At 33.6% G+C, this 12,581-nt stretch overlaps 1 protein-coding gene across 2 annotated transcripts in view; it reads right to left on the reverse strand.

Annotated features, from left to right (window-relative positions):
- Positions 1-1,645: 1,645 nt before the first annotated feature.
- Positions 1,646-12,581, reverse strand: part of LOC111515953 (ATP-binding cassette sub-family G member 4) — a 72,049-nt gene continuing 61,113 nt past the window's right edge. For both annotated transcript variants that reach the window (XM_074170017.1, XM_074170018.1), the window contains exons 8-10: positions 10,105-10,205; positions 8,742-8,897; positions 1,646-5,728 (exon numbers count right to left, since the gene is read on the reverse strand). In XM_074170017.1, coding sequence (XP_074026118.1) covers positions 5,381-5,728; positions 8,742-8,897; positions 10,105-10,205 — 605 coding nt within the window. In that variant the 3' untranslated portion in view covers positions 1,646-5,380. The remainder of the gene's footprint in view (positions 5,729-8,741; positions 8,898-10,104; positions 10,206-12,581) is intronic.

Below are 12,581 nucleotides of genomic sequence, written 5' to 3' on the forward strand. Positions count from 1 at the left end.
TAATTGTATGGAAGCCATTTTTTTTTTCCACCGTAGTGTGCGCTGGTCAGGCCCTATCCCCCGAAGCCCCAATACATTCGGGAGGGCGCGCCAGCATTATCAACCAATGACCACTCCCCACACCGTGGGGTAAGTGATCATTGGGTCCGAGAATCATGTGCCCTGAGCAAGCGCAGTGAGCCAAGAATGACAGCCTTCTGCATCTGTGCGGCTAAGATTTCTGCCTTAGTGCGGCAAGCCGGTATGATTTTAAGATTCGAGAGTAGAGAGGACATCATTCCACCAAGGACTCCAATAATCAGAACAACCATCTTGACAGAGTGATCTGGATAGAGTCTGCGGAGTTCGAAGAGAAAATCTCGATATTTTATCCGTTTTTCCTCCTCTTTTCTGACGATATTCATCTCGCCAGGAGCTGAAAACTCCACGACAAATATCGTTTTGGTCTGGTGGTCGAGAAGGACTACATCAGGCTTATTAGCTTGTATGAGCCTGAGGGTGGGGAACGAATAGTTCCAATAAATTCGGCACTTCTCGTTCCCCACAACGGATTCAATATCCCCTGGAGCGTAGGGCAACACCGGTGTCTCGTCAATACCGTATGAGTGCCGTTGATGGTAATATAGCACTCTTAGGGCCGCGTTATGTCGATGGATATAGGCCGAGACCGCATATGCTGGACATGCTGATAGCAAGTGCATTAGGGTCTCGGGCGCCTCGCGGCAGGCCATGCACCTTGTGTCAGGAACCTCTATACCCATCACGCGACTGCGGTAGACTAAGGTGTTGAAGACACCATCCTGGCAAGCCATGATGAACCCCTCAGTTTCCGACTTCAGCCCACTCGACCTGAGAAAAGCGAACGTCAGGCGCTTTGATAAGCCAAGGTCTTCAATATTATTGAAGAAGACCCCATGCATTGGCTTATTCCTGTGTTTCCGCAGAAGTAAGGTGATCTCTGCGGCTTTTATCTGAGCTTTTTGCTGAACGGGTTCCAACTCGGTGACAGAGTTGTAGTCACCTCGTTCAGAGTCGAAAACTATAGCGAGTTCATCAGCTGCTCGAGCAGCTGCCCTAAGGAGAAATGCTCCAATTCCTGCTCTCTCATGGTCACGGACCATGTAGAGAAGGGGATCATTATTATTATTATTATTATTATTATTATTATTTGAGTTTTCTGTTAATATCATTGATGGTGTCTTGATAAGTAGAGATATCTATGCTTATTGAGTTCAGCCTTGCCCCAGCACTGATGTGAGGTGTTGGATCAGAAATTCTTTGGTTTTGGGCTCTGGGTTCGTCCATTCTAGTGGATGTCAAAAATATTTTTACATATAGTACATTGTAGTCTCATTGGGTGCATTAAGTGCACACAACAAAATTCGGAACAAGCGAGGACTGTTATGTACGAGTATAATATGAAATCTTTATGTATATCTTTCACAGTATGAAATTTTCAAAACCTCTATCGTTTTTCCATGGCTTCTTCATACAGTTTCCATTGGTGAGTAACTCCGCTGAACCGCAGATACTTTGATTCGAAAAGTAGGAACACATTATTTGTGAAGAACATTAAAGGTTGGAGAGTAGCACAGAATGATTTTCACCTAATAACGCCCTTATATGACAGTAAAAATCAAGTAAATCCTTTTGTTTAAATATTTATTAATTACGACAAAAGTAATTGCATTGTTGATATTGAAATATATGTACAAAATATTTTCTAATCATAATTTCCTATCGATATTCTCCCAATGGGGAATGTTCCTCAATTTGGGTTAATACAGCAAATGCAAGTTTAAACAAAATAAAATTGAGTTTGATTCATGAGTTTTTCAAATTCACTTCGAAAAGTATTCAAATTGATGTTTCAAATGTTGGGTTTTAATTTTTAAAGAGATTTGTTTCAATTCACATATTGGCAACAGCACCTAGAATCTTAGATCGGAGTTCAGGTTACCTAGATATTCTACTTTAAAAAAGGAAAATTATCTTCATAAATCAACAATTGAGGAAAAATATGAATTATAGTTCAATACCACCTCCACAAGCCACATAAACAACAGTTGTTTTGTTATTTATTTATATAGAGGAAGATAGGTTAGGTGCACAAAATGTGCATTGTCCTTTATTAGCGATGTTGCCAAATGGTGAAATAGAAATGAATTCTTTTAAATGTTGAATGCATTATTTCATTTCTTTTTTTTAAGTATTTAAATAATTTTTCAAAGAAAAAGGTTGAAATAAGTTTAAAATGCGTTGTTTTAGAGCTCTTTTATGAAAACTACTTGATTTTCGTCAGAGGGAACATTCCCCATTGCATTTGACAAATATAAAAAACAAAGTCAATTATTTTGTACAAAATATTCACAAAATATTTTATAATATTCATTACATACAATATTTCAAAATTAGGATAGCAACACCGTCTTGAAATTTTACAAAATGATAAAAAAAAGCTATCTGATTACCATCAAATAAATAACTACAAAAATGGAAAATCTCACTTCCTCTTTGAAGATGATCACTTGGTGATCGAAACACGAGTCGAGGTGTTGAAAATAACAATTTGGTGTTGGGACAAAAACTCCAGTAATATTCATGGATTATTGAATTTGATTTTTTCAATTAGTTTTTCTTTCTAAATAGGATAGCTTATTCAAATTTGAATAAAAACCATTTTCTGCAACAATTCTGAATTACAAACATTTTCTATAATCATTTTAATTGAAGTTTCCCATTTTTTTACTTGATATAATGCATTGGTCCTAGTTGAGAGCCAGAAAAATAAAAACCTTCTCAAAACATGTATTCTATATTGAACAACAGATTTTTGAAAAGAAACCGTTAACAAATCATGCTTAAATTAGAACGCTATACTAATAATATGATTTACAATAATAAATAATTTATATTGAATATATCAAAATTACTCAATGATCAATAGAAATTTCAGCATTATCCAAGATTACAATAAACACAATCATTTAGTTTTTTGGTAAATATTACCAAATTTTCCATATAAAAAAAACTTATTTTGTCAAGTAAACATTTTTATTGTCTTTGCATTGCATTGAATCGTGATTTGTTCTTCAAATGTTCTTCAAAGAACATCTTTATTTCTGCTATAAAAATACAATTTTGAAAGTTGAAGTTTTCCCGTCTTCATTGTCCAAAATAAATATTGAATGTGTCAACAAGTTAAAATTGAAATTTTAGTAAATCCATGTTTCTAATCCATAGATGATAAAAATATAATGTTCAGTAATAAAAATATTGTTTGGCCTATTGAAAGAAAATACAAATGAACTGGGTATAAACATATTGTAAGGTAACTATTGAAACTATATAGGACGATATATTTGAAATAGAGATGTAGACACCAACGTGGCTGAATTCTTACAATCACGTTAGCTGCTTCTTTTCAACACTGATCACTTGAATATATTGAATTTGTTCATGAATCGTTCTTTTCTCAGTGTAATACAAATTTGATTTATAAACCAAACGTGTTATATTTCAGTGATTAGTGTCAAAAATGAAGCGAATTCAATTGAAAATAAACTCATCTATGTCATTCAGTAAAAATGGATGAATCGAAGAGTTGAATTTTCCATCTACTGTAACATCAGTGTTCCACAATTCTCATTCGTAATAACTTTTGGATTGTACAAAAAAAATGTTTCAAGAAAGCTTTTTGAAAAACATTACTTTTCCTCAATGAAAATTGTGAGAGAATGATTTTTCATAATTACCTATAACTGATACCAAGAGCATAGAGCAGTGACACATTTCAATACACTTCTTTCAAATATGACATTATAAATTATTGCAATATTAAATAAAATTTATGAAAAGTTTCTTACTGTCCAATTGAAAGTGTTTGAATTATGCCATCTTCAATCTTTACACAGCCATCAAAAAATCAAATAAAGTTTAATTGGCACTGAAGTATGATATATTATATAACCCACAGGGTGGCCCAAATGGGGACATCCCATTTTTTCTTAGATGGGGCATCTCAGGACCTATCAGATTACACTCATGTATGTTGAGCGCGTTTTGGAATTTTTCAATGTTTTTATGAGAATTTTCGGTCAGACCTGTTTACATATTTTTTTAAGTTTTTCAAGAAGACTTTTTTTTATAACATAATCTTCATGAATTCATAGTTCTACCATAACATAATCATTACTGAATTCACAATGAAGTAAGTACATATTAAAAAACACTTGTTCGAACAAGAAGAGTAAAATTGTCAATTCTGAATCGAACATCGTTCGATTCAGAATATTAGAATATTGATTAGCTTCTAGGCAATTTCAAAAACACTGCGGAAAAGGTAACGCTAATAACTGTTATTTGCTGTTAGGCAAAGGTACCGAAGTGAAAATATTCAGAGGTAGTCTTTCATTTTTAGAAAGTCTGACTAAGATAATATAACAAATAGTGTAAATAACGAAATAGTTACTGAACTCAAAATTTTACTTCGGTGTCGGTGAAAAAATTCAACAATGATTACAAATTCAGTTTGATATTGATAGCCTTACAATTTTTACGCTCATTCTCAATCTTCATTATATTACTCTTTTGGATGCCATCATTTTTCAGTTACTGAGGATCTAAGAAAGAATTATCATATTTTTGAGATATTTTAAAAACACGATCCACCTCTTCAAAGACACCGAGAGTTCTCAAAGTCTTAACCGGCTTGTATAACATTTTAAATGATGTTTTTTCAATAACTTATCTGAGAGCAATTTTAATACTGAAAAAATTTTGGATAGTATTGGTCAAGTATTTTTGGTTATATTTTCATGCTTTTCAATCATGTAACGTATTTTCTATGTAAATTAGTGATAGAAAAAGCAAAATAAGCCATTATAAATAAGTATCTTTGAAAATTTCTACTGTCTTACCTCTGAACACAGATTTCAAATAATGACTTTCATCAGTTTCATCGAATTCGAAGTTGAGAATTTAATTCTGCCTTGTTTGAATGTAGATTCATCGATATCGTACCTTATTCTGATATCAGGGAACTACTTATTTCATGCAAGAAAGAACAAATCATAAGGACCATGTATTCAAAAAAATATCGAAAAAAACTTCTCTCAAAAAAATTTGTGATATATTGAAGTCGATCCTTCCAAAAATTCTTATAGAAACTTCGGAAATTTCCATTTCAAAAACTACAATAAATCGCATGACACATATGGGGGTAATCCTGATAGGTCTTGAGTTATGGACGTCTCCGTTTGGGTAATTCTGATATTTAATATCTACAGTTTGCTTGCTTTTATCTATACTAACTCTCTACCCGGAAAACCCGCTGTTGACCCAGCTCAACATTTTCCAAGCTTTCCTTCTATCTACAATTCTACCGTATAGCCATCAATTTATACCTGAGAATCACAAAGGAGCTGATCCTGAACACGAACAAGAATATTAATAAAGCTATAACATCATTGCCGAATTGATCCGCGCGCACACCAATTGCTTCTAAAAACTCTTTGGGATACTTATATCGACAAAACTCATCTTCCGGGCATTCTAAAGTAGTTCTGTTCAATCCGTAGACCGCTTCTACCAGGCCCTCCAAAGCGAAACGAAGATAGGAAAAGTAACTACACCAGTAGAAATATGGAGAAAGATCACACAATCGGACGCCGAAACCGGCAAACATCATTATAGGTACTGATATCGCTGGGCCCATGAATGTTCCGTTCTGAAAATAGAAAAATTCTGAATAGATCTAATGACAGGGAATTAACAGGAAAAGTGATTTGAAAGATTTTACTTTCATTTCTTTTCGATTGAAAATGTTAATCACAAAGAGCAATTCTTCTGATGTTCAGAGGTAGTTTTTAATATTATTTGGTCTCTTTCTGAAATTTTGGGAATATCCTCCTTGTTCTGGAATTTGGAACAACTGGTGTTGAAGTAAGTGGTAAGAAGTAAAATATTTAGTTACCAAAACAATTAAAGGCAAGGTTGATAGACCTTGGTCCATTTTACTCAATCTATACCTGATTGGCGGTCAGTCTGCGACTTCCTTCAGGTAAGGTAGCAACATAAGTATGTGGCTCGGTAAGCAGGTCTTCTGTGACACATTTTAGGGAGATGCTTCATCATAGACGCAGGGTATTAAATACACCCACCCTCTATTTACAAAACTGCTTCTATGGTCTTTAATTCTTTGGAAAAATGTTCTTCCTGTTGGCCAATTTACAGTGTCAGGCAAGAGCCACGAGTCAGCTTATATACTCCTGATCTATCCGACACCGAAGTTTTGTCTTTATTGTTTTTAATAAATTAACTTAGACTATTCGTTCTGTAAGCTACGTTTACGCATTCTTTCTTTAAAAAAAGGCAATATTATTGGTTGGTTCACCCAAATATGACAATGTCCTATAACTGACGTTGTCGCATCTTGAATTTGACTAGACCAGGTCCATGGCTTGCTTTTGTAGTTTTTTTACAAAGAATGGAGTCAATAATATCTACCTTATAACCGTTGTTAACCGCGATTGGTTTGATCAAACTCAGCTCTCTCTTGAAATTACTCTCAGGCAATGGAATATTCAATAGTATGTGAAGTATATATTTAATACATCAACTTCATGCTGATAAGGGTGTGTGGAGGAATTATGTTTAATAATGTCCTTGTACGATGGTTTGTGGAAAATTGCAAGTTCATGATTATTGTTATTTTTCGTTATGGTTAAGTCAAGGTAATTTATTGAATTATTCAGCACCCTCTCAATGGTGAATTTTATTGACGGGTGGATGGAATAAGATATCATCTACGTATCTGTACCAGTACACGAAACTGTTAGTTAACTGATTATTATGTATTTCATACTCTATGTTATCCATGAAAATTTCCGCCAGTAAGGAATTCAAAGGGTTCCACTTTATAAGTCCTTCACTGCACGAATAAAATTTTTCGTCAAACTGGAAATTATTTTGAGATAGACAAATAGTAAGTAGATCTGAAATTTTCTGTTTTATCAGTGGGTTAACATGGTTTTTGTCTAAGAGACACTAAACCAGCCCAATTGTTTCAATTGGGAAATAAATTTTGGACAACGATATTAATTTTGCGTTATCAGGAAGAATTACGTTTTTAATATTATCCACTAATTGATAAGAATTATTTATACTTATTTTCGGCTTGAAATTGGTATAGGTTTGAATCAATTTTTTGAGGATTTCTGAGATTTTTACGGTAGGTGCCGTTACAAACGACTCCACAGGTCTAATCGGAAATTGGTTGTGTGTAATTTAATAAAAGAATACAGTTTTGGTGATTGTGGATTCATGATCAATGCTCTACATTTATCTTTTCCATTCATAGCCAATCCTATTGTTTTGAAGGTTTCCTTGACATTTTTCTGGTATATAGTTGTAGGGTCACTCCTCAGAATCTCCCTGAATTGAGAAAATCTAGAGTTTTTCCTACATAGTCATTTTTATGTAATGCAGTAACCGTTCGACCTTTATCTGCTCTCGTAAAAATCACTTGATTGAGCTCAGCTATCTGCCTAATTGATTTTGCAATTTTAATTTCTCTATTAGACTGAATTTAATGTATTTGGATTATGGACCTGGTCTACCCAAATTCAAAATGCGATAACGTCAGTTATAGAACATTGTCACATTTGGGTGAACCAACCAATAATATTGGCCGTTTTTTGACGAAAGAATGCGTGAACGTAGCTTAGAGATCGAATAATAGTCTAAGTAAATTTATTAAAAACAATAAAGACAAAACTTTTCCCAAAGAATTAAAGATGATAGAAGTAGTTTTGTAAATAAAAAGACCAATTTCACATTTGCAAACCACTTTTTAGCAGAAGGACATGAGTTCAATCATGAATACGATGTGTTACATTTACGAGAGAAGAGTTTGAAACTCAACCTTCCAGAATGTTTAAAAATCAATAGATTCAGGAATTCGGGTGATTTACTGAATGAAGAATTAGAATTGAATAACTTCCCGTTACTTAATATTTTTTCAAACGTGGAAACTGGGACATAAGGCCAGGTAATTTAATTCAGTACAAACTCAGGTAAAAATCAGATATTTGAAATGTAGTTACTTCAAATTGTAGAATAAGGTATATTCAGCATTGAATATATAGAATCAGTTAGTAAAGACACGCCCGAAGAAGCCATTATATGGCGAAAAACGTGTTGCGTTTTTGTAAAATCGTTTAGTGAAAATCTCAAAATGAAGTTTGCTTTTTGAATACGTTAATTACGGATTTTCATCAAGTATAGGCCAATTCCTCGATCGAACACAAAATGTAAAAACAAAGAGCCGTACTTGATTTACTTGACTACTTATTTATTTATCTTTTGATTTTCATGGAATTATTTTCCAGCAGCTGGACTGCTCCAGCAGCTGGACTGCTCCAGCAGCTGCAGCTGGACTGGATTTTATATATTGAAAATAGCATATTTGCAGTTGTTTGATATCCAATAATATTTCTTGAAAAATATTTTAATAATGTCAATAATTCTGAAAGCTATTCAGGTAAATATATTTCATCAGTTACAATCTTTTTGAGAATAAACATTTTCTTGGTGAGTAAAGATTAGAATGGATATGTAATGTGAAGAATGTTTTCCTAGTTCTTTTTTATATAAGTATGATACACTATAAATGTTAATCACGTAATTTTCACTGAAACTTTATTGAAATTGCAGATATTTAGGCTTGTATTGGTACTCACCACAACGTTGAAATATATTCCAATCATCAAACCAAAACTTTGAGCGACGAAGACAACCATTAGTGATGAAACGAAGAACATCATGAATCTTATCATTTCATAAGGTTGTGCCGTTATGCAGTATATTGTTATTGAAAAAACTAAGGAACAAACAATCTGTAACAGATACACTATCATTAATTCCAAATCAAGAGATGAAAAATTAATAGAAAATCAGGCTATGAACTGAATAAGGCTTAAATTTCCCAACTTGTTGAACTTCAACTAGAACATTTCCCAATTCGAAGAGAGTGATCATTCATGGAGAGCAGAAGAGGGAGATTACGGACACAAGTGAGTAGGGAAATGTGAAGTAAGCAGTTTGCAATGCGCAGGGAAGCCTGAATGGAGAGGGAAGCGGGGAGTCGAGTGCAAGCAAGTGTCAAAGTTGTGCGTGGAGTGGAGAGCACAAAACGTGATACAAGAATCAAACAACTTTATTTTAAATGTGTGTTAATTTAATAATCCAAAGTTGGGAAAAAGTACCTTCAAAGTTAAAAAATTCTTAGCTTCGTAACCAAAAACATATTTATAGTGACAGCCCTGCTTGAAAATTGCAGTAAATTGTAAAATTTAATGTCTTTCAGAATTGATCAAAGATCACTTTCGCCAAATATAATCATACTTTTTCCAAATACTCAAAATACTAATTACCATTACTATCCGTAATCAAAAAGTAACCAAAAAATATTAATTTTTCTACGTGGGAAATAATGCACTACAATCGAACAACTGAAATACATTGTTTGGAGAAAAATGTTATATAGGTATTTAATACTGAATTAATTTTTTTCTCTGAATTGGGAAAAGTAAATTTGGAAATAATTGGCGGCAACCTTACATGAGAAAGTTCAGTGATTATCAAAGTAGATGCTGCCTATGAATTAAACTACTGAAAACGCATACAGTTTTTCTATTATGAAATTTCTATGTGATTTCACTCTGTGATTTCAATTCTTTTATTTTTCGGAAAAAAATTGTTTCAACCACTTCCTTAATATATAAATAGAGGAAAACAATAATAATTATCGAAAGTTATCAATATATTGATATATAAATAGATAAAAACAATAATAATAATAATCAGAAGATATCAATAACAACATTTTAGATTGTATAGATCATTCAGATACTTTTTTCACATAGAAATAGAAAGAGAAACAGCTGTTAACTATCATAACATTTTAGGAGCACCTAGAGGCTAGTTAATGATGACAGGAAAAAAACGTCTTGATTGGCATCTGAATGAAGAGGGCTGTTCTTGCCCATTCAATACAGTATAGTAATTTTGAATGAAGAGTAAAAGTAAGTGAAAATTACTTACTGATAATGGTATATCCACTAGAGTTATGGCAGTATAGTACATTTTCAGTGAATACCATCTGTTGAAGTGTTCCTTGATTAAAATCGACATTTCCTGAGGTACTGAAAATAGACATCTTTGCTCCAATTGTACTTTTATTTTCTGATGTATATAGGGCAATGAACAAAACGGAAATTCTTTCAATAATCAGCTCGAACAATTTTTTTGAATAGTGCAAAATAACGGACAAAATATATCTGCATATTATTATCGAATGGATCACGATGTATTTTCGTTAATTTCTTCTCATCTATTTTTTCACTTTGATAATCAAAATAGGAACAGGAATATTTCTTACTGTTTTTTTGGGTATAAATCAAATTTGACGTATGTCATAAAAATTGAAGGTATTTACAATTTGAGGCAAAAGTTTTGAAGTAAATTAAACAATTTTTTTTCAATTGATTTTTATTCATTTTGTAGGCAAAATTTATGAATACAATAAAAGACTGACTTTCTGTGGAGAACTTTTCAGTTTGCCCTTCAGCAGATTCTCTATTGATTTATCTTTGTTTATTTCTCAGATTGTGAAAGGTGAGGTATATACCCAAAAACATGGTGAGAAGTATTGAGTCCCCCAACGTACTTTTTTATTAATACTCTTTTATTTAACTTGTTCGATCTGTTGTAATTATATTGATGCTAATAATGATGATGACAACTGGTTAACGAAAAAAATTCAATTTAACCCTACTTACTTAAAAGTGACTCTGTTGAAAATACTTTCCTCTCACCAGAACAAAAATGCTGTCTCTCGACGCCCGTTTCGCTAACGATTGCACAATTCTTCGTATAAGGAAGAAAACTTTACAAATTGAGTGGGCATACTTGGAGAGTAGCTGTAAATCAACTAATTATGTAAAAGAACAATTCGTTCAGGCCAGTTTCAAATTACCTACAATGTAGGTTGATGGGCTTACACCTAACAGAAAACAACTAGTCCCCTGGCTAATACCACGACAGGCGTTGAATTATATCCGAGAGGTGTCAGTTTATATCCGACAGGTGTCAGTGCAGGATACTTTACTGAAGTTATTTCTGCATATGATTTTAGCGATACAACTTCCGGAATTAATTTTCAATTATTGTGCAGTTTTCTTCCTTATACGAGCAATAGGGCAAATTTCGGATATGCGGTCGGTTACCTCGTTCACAGACATATGAGGCAATGACAAACTTTTTGTTTGTCGTTCGCTTCTGCCTAGTTCGAGGAATGATACTCTTGAAGGTTTTCGATTTTCAATTATCGGATATCATCGACCTTATGTTGATGACAGACACTACCTTGCACTGACGAGTGGCCAAGCAGCCCGAAACCGGTCTGCAAGTGTGTTCCAATAATTGAAAATCGATTACGGCAGTTGTATCGCCAACAGCATATGCAGGAATAACTTCAGTGAAGAATCCTGCACTGACACCTTTCGGATATAATCCAAGGCCCTTCGTGGTATTAGCCAGGGGAGTAGTTGTTTTCTGATAGGTATCAGTCCATTAACCTACAGTGTAGGTGATTTAAGACTGGACTGAACGAATTGTTTTTTTAGATAATTTCATTCTAAATTTTTCGGTTTCTCAATTTTCTAAAGCATGTATTTTCGTGTGAGGGTTTCAATAGTTTCAAGTATTCTTCAATTTTTCTGTGGCTGTTCTCTATAGCGTGCTGAGCAATACTGGACTTAGCTGGTCTATGAAACCGAATATGTGAAACACGTTCTCCATAGCAAGCTATTATGGTCCTCTTAAATTGATCAACATACTTTTTATCGCAATTCTCGCAACATATTTCGTAAATCCTAGACTTTATCTTTTCCGTCGTCTTGTCATTCAGGTTGCCCAACACATGCTGGAGTGTACGAGCAGTTATGAAAGCCACTTTCATATTAAATTTTTCAAAAATCTCAACCAATATTTTCTATATCTAATCAACTTATCTACTATGTTTAAAGAATACCCGTTACTTTCAGCTGTCTCCTTGATAACTTTCTTCTCGATATCATATTTTTCTTCGCTCGAGGGAACGTAACCAGCCTATGGACAAGAAAATGCAGGTCCGCCATTTTTTGTTGTAGACAATATATTCGAAAGTGCTAGTATTCTTCCTATATACGAGTACATCAAATTCCAAACCCTTATCTGCGTTTTCTATTTCTAGAATATCCGTTAGGTGTTTCCAATTTCATACGTAAACCTCATATTTGGGTATCTGTTGTTGAGGCAAGTCACAAAATCCCTTAGATTACCCCTATTCGTGTTGAAAACAGTAAATACATTATCCACAAGAGGCAGCACATTTGTTATGGCGGCGGAATAGTGTTTTGATTAGATTCATTTCACGTCACAGGTTCCAAATTCTATTCATCATCGAAGTAACTGTGACTATTCACTTACTATTCAGAAAAGAATGGAAAAATAGATGCATGCATCCCTTAATTCATGAA

This window comes from Leptinotarsa decemlineata, unplaced genomic scaffold, assembly GCF_025532065.1.
Source record: "Leptinotarsa decemlineata unplaced genomic scaffold, Ldec_3_MD MMD2_P_RNA_scaffold_6, whole genome shotgun sequence".
Lineage (NCBI taxonomy): Eukaryota > Metazoa > Arthropoda > Insecta > Coleoptera > Chrysomelidae > Leptinotarsa > Leptinotarsa decemlineata.